The 15739-nt window shown below is 39.6% G+C and overlaps 2 protein-coding genes across 3 annotated transcripts in view; one reads left to right on the plus strand and one right to left on the minus strand.

Moving 5' to 3' along the window:
- snx17 (sorting nexin 17) overlaps positions 1-3264 on the plus strand; it is a 28009-nt gene extending 24745 nt beyond the window's left edge. The window contains exons 12-15 of the mRNA XM_023403019.2: positions 145-222; positions 593-667; positions 781-822; positions 980-3264. Of these exons, the coding sequence (XP_023258787.1) occupies positions 145-222; positions 593-667; positions 781-822; positions 980-1099 (315 nt within the window). The 3' untranslated portion in view covers positions 1100-3264. The remainder of the gene's footprint in view (positions 1-144; positions 223-592; positions 668-780; positions 823-979) is intronic.
- A 1825-nt stretch (positions 3265-5089) lies between these two features.
- Positions 5090-13974, minus strand: znf513a (zinc finger protein 513a). Of its 2 annotated transcripts, XM_023403012.2 has the most exons (5): positions 13773-13974; positions 12885-13021; positions 11275-11409; positions 7924-8697; positions 5090-7807 (listed from the first exon to the last, which is right to left on the minus strand). In XM_023403012.2, exons 2-5 carry the CDS (start codon positions 12922-12924, stop codon positions 6849-6851), a joined length of 1908 nt encoding a protein of 635 aa, XP_023258780.2. In that variant the 5' UTR covers positions 12925-13021; positions 13773-13974; the 3' UTR covers positions 5090-6848. The 2 variants fall into 2 exon arrangements, with proteins under 2 accessions (XP_023258780.2, XP_087029261.1); XM_087173135.1 differs by lacking the exons at positions 11275-11409; positions 12885-13021; positions 13773-13974 and adding an exon at positions 9513-11265.
- Positions 13975-15739: the final 1765 nt, after the last annotated feature.

Here is a 15739-nt window from a genome sequence, read left to right on the forward strand (position 1 = left end):
CTTTGCTTTTTCTTCGAAACAAACTGTCCCAGTGTGTCGCTTCACACTGTCTGAGAAAGAGTTTTGATTAAAATTTGATTCAACAAGTACAATACTGTTACAGTGTTCCAGATTTTATGACTTTGACTTTGACTGTGATTTCAGGCAATCATGATGAGTATCTGCCTTCAGTCTATGGTGGATGAATTAATGGTGAAGAAGTCAGGTGGCAGTATAAAGAAGGTTTGTGTTTTATAGCTACATCCTTAAAAACACATCTTTTTGAATTTGTTTACATTTAATACTCTGATAGCAATTATAAAAATCACTTAGTCTCTTAGCTTCCACACTTTTTATTTCTCTATTTATTTTACATCTCTCAGTTTTAATACATTACAGCATCTTGCAACATTTTTTTGTTACCTTTTTTTTTTTTTTTCAATTTTCTATATCTCTTTGTTTTTTGGGTTTTTTTTGTTGTTTTTTTGTTGATTGTGGAGATAATCAGTCATTGGATTGCTGTGCTGATATCACAACTCATGTAAATGTAAAGTAAAACCTTCCTATTAATTGTGTTCTTGGCTTCTTCATGTCATCTTCTGTCACCTTCCAGATGTTGAGGAAAAGACACAACGGCTCCATCCACCGAACGGAGAGTCAGCAAGCTGTGAAATCTCCCCCTCTGCTGGTGAGAAACAGGACAAGTTTCCTTTTGTTTTGGACTTAGTTTAGATCTCAGATGCAGGTTCAATTTATTCTTAGGCTTTGGTTTTTTTTTTTTTGTTTGTTTTTTGGCTGCAGGACTCTCCCGACCCGAACCGTGAACAAATCGTCAAACTCTCAGTGAGTATATTTTGGTGTTTTTGGCTTTAATTTTGTTGTGATGTATAGTGCTTCCAAAAATAAATGAAAAATGCAGCAGCTGGAAAAGAACCCGAAACATATTCTAATAAATCAACGTCAGTCCGGTGTTAATTACAGTATTGATTATTCCATTTAGACCAAGCTGAGCTCAGTGTCCCTCCGAGGGATCAGCGCCTCCAACTCGGCAAACGACATAAGTGGCAATGATTTCCACGGTAACTATGCTTTCGAGGGAATCGGGGATGACGACCTGTAACCCCCCACCACCACCACCACCTTCAATTCTCCCTCCTCCCCTCTTCATTCCACTGTCAACAAATGGGATGACAAAGATTATGAGCTGAGCCGAGCCGTGCGGACCACACACTCGTCTCATTCTGCAAGATTGTAGCTTCTTCCTGGAGAAATCGCTGCCTTAAGCTCTTTGACAGTGTCCTTTCTTTCAGACTCTTAAAAGCTCATCTTGATTTTTGTTCGAGTTACAATCATCATATTCAATTGGAGCTTTGTCCCCACTTTATTAAACTTGTGGCAACATACAGTACATGGCATGTAGAGCTACAGGTACTCAAATAGGGAAGCTTCCTGTATGTTACTGACAAATTCCTACTTATTTGATTCACACGCATTACTGGGTCATCGACAGTGTGTGTGAAGCTCTATAATTTAGTTACATTCTTGAGGTACAAAGGTAAATTAAAATATTGTAAACTACACGAAGAATACCTGATGGCTGCATGCTTCTTTCCAGCCAGAGCCAAATGTTTAGTTAGACCTGGCACTAGTGATAATACAGCAGTCCTGGACGTGGATAGTTCTCCAGAGTGACCCAGAGTCCAGCGAATGAGTTGAAATTGATCTCACAACTGTAGACTATTTCAGACCACTTGCTTGCTTATATGGATGATCAATGTTTGGCTTGGCTATATACCAAAATGTCATGTTTTTATACTGTTAGTGATCCTCTGTGTGCCATGCTATTCATGTGCCAAGTCAGTAAATATCTCAGCAAAGATATCAGTGGTGTTTTCAGCTTACGTTTGAGGCACAGTCACTCATACTGCCTTCAGAAATAGTCTGATGCCTTAACTTTTCCTTTTTTTTTTTCCTTTTTTTTTTTTGCCTCCTGAGCTACCTTGTCATTCATCGTGACATGGGTTCATACTTAAAGTAAACGTCAGTGTCCGCCGGTGTTACCTAGAATCTTGCAGAACTTGATAGATGGTTGATTTGGCCGCGCTGCTTGCACTTGCTGAACCGATCATTTTGCACAGTATTACAGGTGGAGATGAATGTTTGAGTGGAAGCTTGAACATGACTTCAAACATCTTGTGGAGATTGTTTCCAAGGGGCTCTGTAAATCCATCTGTGATTTTTTTTTTTTTTTTTAACCAATTTTTTAAGGTTTCTCATAAATGCCAAATTATAGTTTACTAAAGCATTTTGCACAAAATAAACATAAAAAATTATGACAATGTCACTTTTTATATTATGTACATGCAATTAAGTATTCTGAACATTTACTAATATCTTTATCATCATAGCTTATTGTAATCAAATAGATCAAATGTAATCTAAGTTGTATAGAACAAAAAGTTTAAATGGACTAACATTTATCATTGTTTACATAATGTTTAGGCGACTTTTTAGTTGAAATGTAATGTGTTTACAAATTTTTCATCTGATCTTCTTTGTCTTGTTCGTTTCGGGCGAGTGATGGTGGAGCATTCTTAGGGGCTTCAGTTCATTGTAATTTGTACGTACATTGTGCCAATCATCTCAGAGGATTTCGCTGAAAAAGGTGCTTTGGTGAAGTGGCTAATGTGATCACAATTGTTGGAGTGAGCTACGTTCATGAAGGGCAGGCAACAAAATGAACATATCCATATCATGTTTTATAAGACATTTCATTCTTTTTTCTTTTTTTTTTTCTTTTTTTTATTGCTGGTAGCTTCAGTTATTTTGAAAAGTTGCCTCTCGGCGTGTTCTGAAGCCTCTAAATGTAAATCAATGCCAACCTATCAACAGCTTTACTCTCACTGGTAGCCACAACTGTAAACAAAAATGTTCTCAATATAAATGTCTTGTTATTTCACTGCTGTGCTTCTTCTTTGTCTTCAGTTGTATTTTTCTAGTAGAGGGATGTGGACGCCACCAGTCATCTTTATTTTCTCTATTCCTGTCAATACCAAGTACATGGAAGCTGCAAGGTCCTGGATGTTAATAAATGTGTAGGTGCCAAATCACAGGTTAAGTGCATTAACGTCAGCAGTCACCATTAAACTAAATGTCAAATTTCACGAAGATTGCATTGACTTGATTCATTCCACGACTTTTCAATTTTGATTTTAGTGGTAAGGTCAGTGACAACTGTCTGGTCTGTTTGTCATGATGCTAAAATAAACTCTGAAATTAGATGACCTTGTGGCTCTCCGTTGTCAGTTAATGGTTCATTTGAGTCATTTCTTCATCACTGCTTTGCATTACTCCCACGTTTATTTACAGCAGCAGCTTTGGTCATCTGCCATATAATATGCCAAGAATATTACTCGGTGTAGAGCAGCCACGAGCTGCAGTATTTACAGGGTTTTTTTTCACACCAGGCATTTTGACATATTACACAAGGTAAAGCTCATGTAACTAATTTTAATGATGAAATCTATTTCACTACTTTAGTTTCACAGTCCTGCTATAGTGAATACAACAAGCTATCGTAATGTTGGAAGTAACACCTGTGTTTTTCCTACTGTCACGACTCAAAATGTTGAAGCTGAGAAAACTGTAATCAACACTTGAGAGAGTTTTCATCACATGATGGTATTTGGAACTGAGAACCTTTGGTTTTTTTAAATTAAATTTTTATTTATGCTTTAGCAGCGCACCTAATATATGTCCAATGATGATGTGATGATGTATCAGCCTATATATAGTGCATTCAGAAAGTATTCAGACCCCTGTTTTCCACATTTTATTATGTTGCAGCCTTATGCTAAAATCAAAAAAATATTTTTTTCCTCTCATCAATCTACACTCAAAACCCTATGATGACAAAGTGAAAAAATAATTTTTTCGAAAATTTTGCAAATTTATTAAAAATGAAAAACTGAAATATCACACTGAGTATTCAGACCCTTTGTTATGACAAATGTAGCTCAGGTGCCTCCCATTTCTCTTGATCATCAGATGTTTCTACACCTCTCGGAGTCCACCTGTGGTAAATTTAATTGATTGGACATGATTGAGAAAGGTTAAGAACCTGTCTACATAAGTTGTCACAGCTGACAATGCATATCAGAGCAAGAGCAAAAGCCAAGCCATGAGGAGGAAGGAACTGCCTGCAGACCTCAGAGACAGGATTGTGTCGAGGCACAGATCTGAGGAAAGCTACAAAAATTGAATACATTGAGTGTTCCCGAGAGCACAATGGCCACCATAATTCTTAAATGGAATCGCTGCAGCACTCCACCGATCTGCACTTTATGGCAGAGTATCCAGACAGAAGCCTCTCAGTGAAAGACTCATGAAAGCCTCTTGTATTTGCTTAAAAAGCCCCTAAAGGACTCTCAGACTGTGAGAAATGAGATTCTCTGATATGATGAAACCAAGACTGAACTGATTGGCCTCAATTCTAAGCGTCATGTCTGCAGGAAACCAGGCAGTGCTCATCACCTGCCCGATACCATCCCACTGGTGAAGCATTGTGGCAGCATCATGCTGTGGGGGTGTTTTTCAGGGACAAGGACAGGGAGACTGGTCAGGGTTGAGCTGAACGGAGCTAAGTGCAGAGATATCTGTAATGAAAACCTGGCCCTGAACGCTCGTCTTCTAAAAGGACAACAGGACAGAGCTTGAGAGAATCTGCAAAGAGAAGAACGACAGAAAATCCCCTAATCCTGATGTGCAAAGCTGTAATATGCCAAAGGTTCTACAACTAAGTACCGAGTAAAGGCTCTGAATACTTATGTCAATGTGATATTTTTGGCTTTTCTTTTCTAATAAAAATAAATTGTCTTTGATTGATATATATATGTATGTATATATGTATATATATGAGAGTGATGAGAATCAACCCAAACAGTTGTTTTAGGCTAGAGAACCAAAACGAACGAACTTAAAGGCTCTCCTTTTACGTAAGTAACAACATGATTCAAGTTACTGTGACAATACTTTAATTACAAGTACTCTATGTGCCAGTATGTGGAAATGTCACCAAGATTTAAAGACAAATGAGAAGCAGTCTGATGTCTGACATTCAATGAAATGAATCCCATGTGTTTATTTCAAATTCCTCACTTAAGGCATTTATGAGACACTGCATAAGGACAAAAATGGACACTTGGGGGATGTCAGTACTAATCAATGGGTTCAATGCTCCATTGTGTCATGGCAAGTTGGCAACCTGAAAAATATATCACTTGCATATAATAGTCATTCACAAAGAGAGTAAATTTTTAATCACTGTCCCTATTGTTTTTCCCATTATAACTAAATGACACACCACACATTCAAAATTAAAATAAAAAAATTCTAATTCTATATATTAAAGTATGCACTTCTAGCAGTGTATTACGGCCACATTAGAAAAATAAAACAACTATTAGACACCCACATGCTTACTAACAGTATCATCTTTTTTTTGCTCAAGTAAAAAACACAAGAATGGGCTAATTTCACAGTCAATAGTAAACAGTAATCCAACAGAAGGTGATTCAACCAAGAGTCTCAACAAGACTCTTCCCATGAAGACACTTCCCAAAAGAAATTAATTTAAGACCAAAAAATTTAAAGATTACTGATATGTAGCAAGTTTGTGGGGATATTCTTTAAACAACATGTACGATCTATGAATTGATGCTTTTTTTTTTCTTTTTTTTTTGTTTGTTTGCTCTCGAACTTAACCGTAAAACTGCCAAAGTGTAGCTGAGTGTGTATGATTGTGCTTTTCCCTTTAACCATAAAACCCAAGTCAAAACTGAAATGCTTGTGCATGCAATTTTAGTGTTAGAATAACTAGGAATTATTTTTTTGCCAACATTTAGTTTGAGCGTTCCACATCATTCCTTTTTCTTTTTCTTTTTTTTTTTTATCCTGAGGGGTTTGGCAAAATGACAATACAGTTCAAGACACAGGAGATTATTTAGTAAGGTTAACACAACCTAATTAATCAATATAGAGTGGAAAACAATTCCAGTACTATTAAATAGCACATTGCTAGTAGTACATACATTAGTAAATTCATCAGAAGGCATGCCATTACCAGAGCTTGTGCCACAATGCAAAGAAAGCACAATACTGGCCCTCAAAAGGACCCATCTTTAGCTGCACTGTGTAGTCTCAGGAAAATAATTTGTCAAAAGATACATACATATTGTCAGTGTAATTTAATGTTAAAATGACCTTACATGAATCAAACCAAAGGTAAATCTCTATTTCTGTCCTGTAAATGTGATATGAGGTTGGAAAGAAAAGCTGATTATAAGTTACATTCATTTTATTTCATTTGATTTTAGGTACAAAACAAAAGGTTTGACCTAAACATGTGGCACTGGCAACTTTAATAAAAACAGAAATGATCTTTTATTACAGAAACTACACAGTGCAACTCAACAGTTCAGGCAAAAATGTGCATGAGTTCCATGTATTGAGGAGTATTTGGTGGTGATATGTGTTGAAGTGTGAGAGGGAAATGTCATCATTAGTGTGGGGTAACATACAGAATGAGACAGTGAAAGGACTTCCATTTGTCTTTACACAAACACAGAGTAACAGAGTAGAAGACAAACTATGAACAGACTCATCCACCTTACTGAACCCAAAAGGCATCAAAATATTCGGAACAATAATTGTGCGAGATTCTACAAATAAACAATTAGCAGCCTCTGAAGACATCTGACAAAACACTAACAGACCGACACACACTAAAACTATATAAAGGCTCTGTGAAAATAATAGTTAAAAAAAAAAAAAAATAAGTTGCTGGTAGCTTAGTTCTGCTGAGTTATATTTTATACAATCTCAAGTTTATAGCACGAGTGTATTGTCTGACCTCCCTCCCGAGACATATACTGCATATCAACACCTGCTTCTTTCCTGTGAGTTTGGACTCCAACTCCCATCCCTTTCCGCACTTCGTCGTCTTCATCATTGCCCGACATTGGAACCTTGACCCAGCCGTCTGTGGCCAGTCCGTGTTTCTTCTGGTGTCTCTTGTAATTGTCCCAGTGGCCAGTGGTGTAGCCGCACTCCTGACATTTGTACGGCTTTTCTCCGGTGTGCCGAAGCATGTGCCGCTTCAGGTTCATGCTCTGGTTGCAGCTGTAGCTGCACACGGCACACTGGAAAGGTTTGGCGCCCGAGTGCACCCGCTGGTGTCGCTTCAGGTTGGCCAGGTTCCCGCAGGCGTAATCGCACAAATGGCACTTGTAAGGTTTTTCGCCTGTGTGCACTCTGTGGTGGCGCTTGAGGTTGTCGAAGTGCGCTGAGGCATAGTCGCACTGTGGGCACTTGTATGGTTTCTCACCACTGTGAGTTTTCATGTGGCGTGCCAAGTGGTTTGGGTAGTGTGTGAGGAAGGGGCAGGCGGCGCAGGTGTACACCTTGTCACTGCGCTCGCCAGGGCTGTTGGGATTAGATGAGGTGTCTTTAGTCAGCATTTCAAGGGTACACTTGGCACAAATTTGGGCTGAAGAGCCGTCCTCGTCCTCCAGGACAATGCCACATAACCGGCATGTAAAAGGGAAAAGTGAAGGGGGGAGGGCGGCACCGTCTGCTACGCCCCCTCTGGTCGCCCTGCTGCTCCCACTGCCTGTGGTTTGCAGAAGAAGTGGAGGCTGGTGGCCAGGAGCTGGGTTAGAGGGTGGTATGGGTGGTGGCGAAGCCCCTTTTAAGTCATCAAAGACTGATAGGGAGTCATTGTTCTGGGCTCCCAAACTCAGGTTTGACGGTGGCCTTGCAACTTCTGAAACTTAAGAAAGAAAGACGATATATTGAGTTATTGTATACAATAATGATTGATAGTGACAGCTTAAAATAAATCTGGAGTTGTGGAGAAAAAATAAATCATTATAAAAGCATACATACCCTTGGTTGAAGCACCAGGCTCTTCCCCACTGGGTCTTTGCCCAGTCACATGCCTCTTCAGGCTGTTCTGGCCACTGGAAGGTCGCGGCGTGGCGTCCTGTCCCACCACTGCAGAGGGCACATGCATGCGCTGGTGCCTCTTGAGGTTGCCAAGGGAACTGCATGCAAAAGTGCAGCTGTCACATTTGTATGGTTTTTCCCCTGTGTGGATGCGCAGGTGTCTCTGCAGGTTCACCAGCTGGGCGGAGGCGTAAGTGCACAAGGGGCAGTTAAAGGGCTTCTCCCCGTTGTGTGTCTTCATGTGCCGCTTCACATGGTTGGCGTAACGCGAGGAGAAGCCACAGAGGTGACACGAGTGCAGTTTGGCCGATTTGTCCTCAGCTGTAAGTGCCTTGTCGCCCATCCCGTTTCCCACCCCTTCACCATCAAGCTGCGAATGGGAACATGAGCGAGGCAGTCCGCTGATGCCTCCAAAAGGTGAACAGAAGTCTGTACTTTTGGCTTCCCTGGAGGCTTTACAGCACCTAAGGCAATAAGGACCAACAAGGTCTATGCCAGGTCCCAGAGGTTCATCACGGAGCTGTCCGCAGCCCCTGCAGGATAGGTAGGGAGGAAAAGTGGGCTCCGACTGGGCTGCTCTGCCCTCGTCTTCCCTCCCGTTGTCAGTTGTGCTGCGAGAGTTGTCTGTTTCACTTTCCATGCTGAGCTGGCCGTAGGCAGGGCTCTCCTCATCACCCAGAGGATACACAGAGAAACCAATCTCAGCAGCTACTTCTGTGAGGGGACAACAAACAGAAAAAAAAAAAGGTTTCCAAAGACTTTTCAGCACTTACACACAATCCACTCTGCCTGACAGAGTAGAGCACATTTCTGTACAACACTGTGTCACAGCAAGGGTTATATTTGCAACTCCTTACTCTCTCTCTGTGTTATACAGTATATAACCTTGATCAAACAGACAGAAAAGCACAGCTTAAGAGAGTAGACATGCAACAAGCATCAGAGACAATCACATTTCTGACAATCTGTATTTTACAGTACCACAGTCAGTGCAAATATACGGAAATCCAAAACTACCAGTTTTGAACAAATTAATCAGACATTATGAAATAATCATGAGAATATGTGATTCCATCATTCCTATTTTCAGTCTGTGTCTGGGGGGCATGTGATTGGCTGAGGGGTGAGGAGGTGGGGATTGCTGACAACATCATTTTGATATTAAGTGACATGATTAAATAAAACTGTCACTTGGAAAAAAAAAAGCCAATAAGAAATAAAGTCAGGGTTTTGAAAATGTCATTCTTAATAATAGTTATAATGATGGAAAAACAACAAAATGAAGAAATCACATTTTATATTTTAGTTTAAGCAGAAACATTCTGGACTTCCATACAAACAAACTGGAGTCAGACTTTTTTAAGACACCTGAAGGCAAACTTTCAAACTTTCTAGAAAAATCTCACTGAACTATTAAAAACTGACAAATATAGAAAACAACCAGCAGGTAGTGAAAATACCCCTGTTAAGGCATCACACTGAGTGAGCTAACTTCAGGAAACAGAGAGACGGAGACATTTGATACTCACAGTTCTACCAGCAACGTCGACTGAGTTTTTCAGACAAAAAAATAAAGACAAAAAAGAGAGACAATTTTCCCAGGAGGTAGAAGGAAAAGCTTCATGACTTCGAGACACAGAGCTCTCCGGCTTCAGTGGGTGTTTCTGAATGCGAACGAGCCAGAGGAGGAAAACCACCGTCCTTCACAGATGCCAAGGCAGGATGTGAGGAAGGCGAGAGTCGAGACTGCCCTTTTATCCTGCCCCATGGAAACCCCTCGTGGATGATTACCAAGCCTAATGATAATGATGATGACTATAATGGTGAGGCTGCTGCTGCTGATGATGATAATGATGATGAGGGTAGATGATGATGATGATGATGATGATGATGATGATGATGAGGGGGGAACGATAATAGCAGTGGGGGAGTGGGAGCAGAGGCAGCAGATGATGATGATGATGATGATGATGATGATGATGATGATGATGATGATGATGTTGATGATGATGATGATGATGATGAATAAATGCCCTCTTATAATGGTGTCCTTGATGGTAATGGTCCTATTTTTATGACCCTTATATAATAATGGTGTCTCAGCTCCTTTCTCTACTTTTCCATTTTTCAGATCACTCCCTCTGACAAAGAGCCATGCTGGGGAATATGAGCTGGTGGCGCCATTTCCCTCACTGTCGCACAGAGGGGCTACACTTCATCACAGAGAAACCAACAGTAAAAGGCCTTTTTGTAGAGCGACCACTTCATTTCCTTTAGTGGTTAAGCCATTGAAATAATTTTCATCTTTGATTGATTCAATGTCTTCATGGTAACGACAGGAAGTGAAAATGGCGGTTTACACAAAACATAATGATACTATTGTCCTTTCACCAAGCAAATGTAGTTCATACTGGGGACTGAACTGAAATGTATATAATGACCAAGCTATAATCAACAGACACATTTGCAATACCCGATATAAGACATCCATGAAATATACTAATAGAGAAAGACTCACAAACTCAGGCAGAAAGGCAAACATGGAACATCTGAAAACACTGGTACACTAAAAGAAGAACTACTTAGAAGTGAATGGACCAAAATAGTATAAAGACGGACGTGCAGGCAGATACCAACAACACAAAGCTACACTCCTTAATTATTCATTAAATCAAACCCTTATTTTGAAACCATTTATAGGTTTCCCCATACATTGATTTATTTGTGGCAGCTCGCCACAATATCACCATTGACCGCCACATATTGATTTGGTTTTTTTTTTGTTTTGTTTTTTTTGCCATTTCAAATGGGTAAAATTTTAAGTCATTAGTCGGCGCATTGTTTCGCTCAGCCCCTCCTTGCCTTGCTCTCTCTCTCTTTCACAAACACGGACGACAGACCCGTCTGTAACAGCCGGACCTGTGTACCTGTCAAATGCATTTATCACACTGACCATGATCATATATCAAAAATGCATCTACAAAACATGACATAGGTCATTTTTTTTCAAATTTTTGTCAGTTTCAACACACCCAACTCTTCGGACAGTGCACAGCATGAAAATTAAATTGCAATTATTTTTGACTGACTTCTAAAAACAGATACACCAGGTGTGACTCTATTGTAATTCTGACAAAGTAGCTCAGTTAGGGTTTGCTATAGCATTGAGCTGCACTGGAAGTTACCATGGCAACCACAGGTTGTTGCCAAAACCAAAAGCACTGAAACCTCAAGGATTATAACTTTAAACAGATGAATGTAAAAAAAAATTTTTTTAAAAATGGTACAAACCTGAGAACTTTTCCAGACCTAAAAGCTTGTTTTCATGATCAGGATCACCAAACTCAAGGTCTTGTCCGAGAAGGAAGTCTGTATCTAAGCTGAGGTTACCAGGAGCTTCAATGGCTACACCATCTTCAGAATCCACTGCAATCATAGAAAGAACCCAATAAACAATATCAAATGACAACTCTCACTTCACTACGTTATAAAAAAACTAAACATAACAAAACAAATGTTTAACATAACGTGCACAAAAAAAAACACAGAAGTCTCTCGAGTTACTGAGTTAAGTTCAACAACCACAATTGTCTCGGTTCAAAGGGAAAATTGTATAGAAGAAATGTTTTGTTGTTAAAATCTTTGTGTATTTTAACAAAAACTGAGCAAATATTATTATCTAGTTACAATCTTAATTAACTCAGCAGCAAAATGTTACATACCTACATAGTTGGCTTGGTTGAAAGAGGTTTATGGTAATGAGAATGCTGCCTTAAACCACACCAGATTACTGGGAAGTGGTATGAATGACGTAACTCTCCTCCTACAGTGTACAAGAGCATTTCATGAACAAAACATGAACTCTAAACAGTTGACAGATGGAACTCTTTTACTGCAGTTACAGCTAATGATGCCTGAAATACTAACTTGGTCTCTCAAGCTTGATGAAATCCAAACAGCTATCACACAGCTGTCACTCTTCAGAAAACTACTTTCAGGCCAAGTCACGGACATCACGCTCAGCAGCCCGTTTTGGCAAAGCCTTCAGTACCAGCCTCATGCTACCATCTACTGGTCGTTTTAGTGTTTGACACAATGACAATAATAAATCATGAGTGTAGGATATGTAGGATGTTTATTCTTACAGATCCAAACCTCAAATTAGATTTATTTGAGGTTATATAATAGCTCCAACAATTACAATCTTGCTATTTAATGCTAGGCAGAGGTGGGAATACATTACTTCAAGTATTATTCCAGATAGGACTATGAACATGAATCATAGCAGTTGGCCATGATGATCTCATCTCCCTAGCTAGTTTGTTGATTACATTCTGGTGGGTTAGATTTAAAAAAAAAAAAAAAAAAAAAGTTTAAACAAATACCATCCTTCAGGTAATATAACTGGCAGAATCTCTAGCTCTTGTGGGAGGTTGCAGGGTTTGAGAAATGAGTTGAAGCTACACAAATGGCAGCTGTAACATATGTACTGTACCTGCAGCAGCTTAAGCTCTGTATGAAGCAATCCAATACTAACATGGTCTCAATTATTATATATATTATGTTCTACACAGATTGCAATACATTGAAGAAAATAATTTGCTCATGCCAAGCAGTTCTCAGTATGTTGTTAAATTTAATAACTCAAAACCTCACAACCCATTACTTGTTACAGGACTGTGGGTCAGTGTTATCCATATGAAACACTCCAAGCACTTGAACAACAATGCCTGGTGTCCTGATGTGAGCAGAAAGAGAGGAAACATGTGGCAATTAACTAGGCCAATATTCACAGGACAGGAACAGTTCATTGTTAGATTAAAGACATGAGTAATGGTTTCAGGAATGTAGCTCAGCTATGCTTTGACCTATCAACGTTACCAAAATGTATGAACACTTACACTTGACTGGCTGTGGATTCTGCTGTTTTTTTCTTGGCATCTTCCAGTCAGCCTCTCTCTTTTTTGCAACGTCTTCTTGCAGACTTCTACAACCATCAGCTCATTCTCATATGTTTGGAAGATATTCTTCAGTATTTCTATAGATGCAAGACAGAAGACACATATATCTTGAGATGCAACATTATGCATTACAGCACATAACACACACATTACACAACTACCCCACTCATTTCACTATAACATAGCAAGATTTTGTAGCTGATTCACGTCAGCTAAGACATGGATGCTATGAATCAGTGAAGCCAGCCACTTATTCAGTGTTTGTTTTTTTTTTTATATGATTTTCAGCAAAAACCTATAGTGTCTAAATGAGGCGAGGAGGATATTACGCAGAGTAATTAACATATTGTAACCCAGCTGTTCATTCTAATACTGACACGAATAGCATTTCTTAAAGGTAACTAGAGTTACAGGAAACATGTGATTTGCGTGTATGACCTGGTCTGTTCACCATCCACTGCAAACAAACTGGAAATCCACTATTATGTAGCTGGCTACTTTAACAAGATGGCTAACACACGAGCTCTGGTCTCCGGCAGAGAGCAATCAAGCGAGTCAGCTAGCAATTTAAACTGAGACATGTCTTCACATAGCATACAGCTAACTAATGTTATCACTGTACAACAGAACATGTCAGCAAAATTTGGGGGAAATTACGGTAAGCAACCTGATGAGTGGCTAATCAAAACGCGTCCTTATCAGCACCTAGTAATGACTGACAGATGCCATCTTCAGTAAATATCAGCCGTGGCGAAACATGTTAACCTACAGCTAGATTAGCCGAGTAGCTAATGTCAACTTCAGTAGTTAGCTATCATGCTAACTTACCTAAAAAACGTAAATATTCCTGTCGACTGAGATGCTTTTTATCGTCGATATACACGCCATTAGGTGTGAAATGTTTGTCCTCAAATGTACAACGTCTGGAGATCCGCCATTTCTTCATGAGCTGCGGTGACAAAGAAAGGCAATTAATGGTATTTTTCATAACTTAATTGATTTTCTGATCCGCCTGTGATCCAGCAGCAGCAACAATAACACTTCCGGCCCAAATCCTTCAGAATAAAAGCGCCATATCAACGATTGATATCCTAAAACTTAAATTCTTTTTTAGTGAATGAATACGCCTTGGTTTCAGTGCGTTAAAAAGAAAGATATTAACTTGAACGCCTGGAAAATATAAGGTGTCGTAGCAGGGCAGCTGTGCAGTTGAGCAGATGCTGGTTGAAGATTTCAGCTTCAGCTAGGACAAAATATTTTAATCTAGATGATCCTTAGTAGGCCTATTCAATTGTCAGTAATGGAAGTTTCTGTACCTCTACAGTACTAATGTGCTTTTATACGATATATGCTTTTATGTAGATGGTATGACTATGAAATACTAAATCACAGTAGGCCTACTTAACTATTTTTGAGACTCTCTGCTTTTATTCTAAAGGCGTGGGACGCTTACCGGACGTTTCGTTGTTGCTGGCTGGATGCATCTTGATTCTATTGTATACACTTAGGTGTTTCCGTTTCCGAAAATAATTTCCGGTTTTTGTGCCTCACTGAATCATTGTAGTTGTAGTTCTTATAAAAATCGGACCAACCGTCTCTATTCTTTTACAGCTCTGGGCCTGTGTGTCTGTTCTTTAAACTGAAAATTTAACAAAAGTAAAAACAAAACACTTATAAATCTACAATGGAAGAAAAACTACTATTACTATCCCCAACAGGCATACTTAAAACCCTAAAGTTTCAGTTCACTGTCACAGTTGACAGTAGAGACCAGTCTATACAGTTTTATGTAAAATGTTTACAGGCAATGAATAAAAATCAACCCCTTACAATAATGTTTTTGTATCCTTAACAAAAAGCCCCAGCCGAGTAAAGAGTCCTAGATGATGATGTTACAATGAAAAACAGTTCTAGAGAGAGCGGGCAAAGAAAAAAAAAGCCACAAATGTAGTTAAATAGTTTCTCTGCATGGAAAATGAAAAAGTTTCTTGAGACATTGTATCTCATTATCTGCGTTTTACAAGATAAGAAAAAATCGTGACAACCGAATTCACGAATGCAAGCACTCTGTTTGCCTCTAGATAATAGTATTGTTAGGTAGGGACAACATCATAAAATGCCATTACACTTAGAAAAATATATAGGTTGTCCTCCTGAGAAATTCCACACACCTTTAACGTATGTTGTATGTGTCTGTGTTGTTTACGCCAAAAGAAACAGTGCAGCGTTTGTTTAACTGTGAGTCCCATAAGTCTCGGAAGATGTTGCAGGAGATCCCTGTGGAATGGCTGCCTTTTTACTTTAGCTACTGATCTCATGAGATAGTAACAGAACAGAGAGAACCACATTCATCTTTCCCTCTTGTGAGCACTGGGCCTGTAGGATGTACCTTCAGTATTGATCAACAAAAATCCAGTTTATATTTTGTCTTGGGACAAAACAGAAAGCAGATGTCGTTTGTGTATATTTGGCAGTGAAAACAATGTGACAACCACTGTGTTTTAAGGGACTGGGCATTTATGAATAGGAGATCCTGGGATTCTGCGTCATCCCATTGGTTCATGTCACTGCAGTGTGCCTCCCCTCACGCCGCCGCCGCCGCCGCCGCGCAGCAAAGCCACCAGTCTGCTGCTGTACCGGGGGAAGGCTCTCCGCTCCTCACCGCGGATCTCCTCTCCTCGGTTCTCTCCTGCACCGGACTGGACTTTGTCATCATAGCCACCCTCTCTGCAGCGTTTGCCGGTCATTTATGTTTTCAGCGCAGCAGTGAGGAGGAGGAGGAGGAGGAGGAGGAG

Source organism: Seriola lalandi, unplaced genomic scaffold (assembly GCF_002814215.2).
Source record: "Seriola lalandi dorsalis isolate HSWRI2012SDOR001 ecotype SW California unplaced genomic scaffold, Sedor1 jcf7180002054054, whole genome shotgun sequence".
Lineage (NCBI taxonomy): Eukaryota > Metazoa > Chordata > Actinopteri > Carangiformes > Carangidae > Seriola > Seriola lalandi.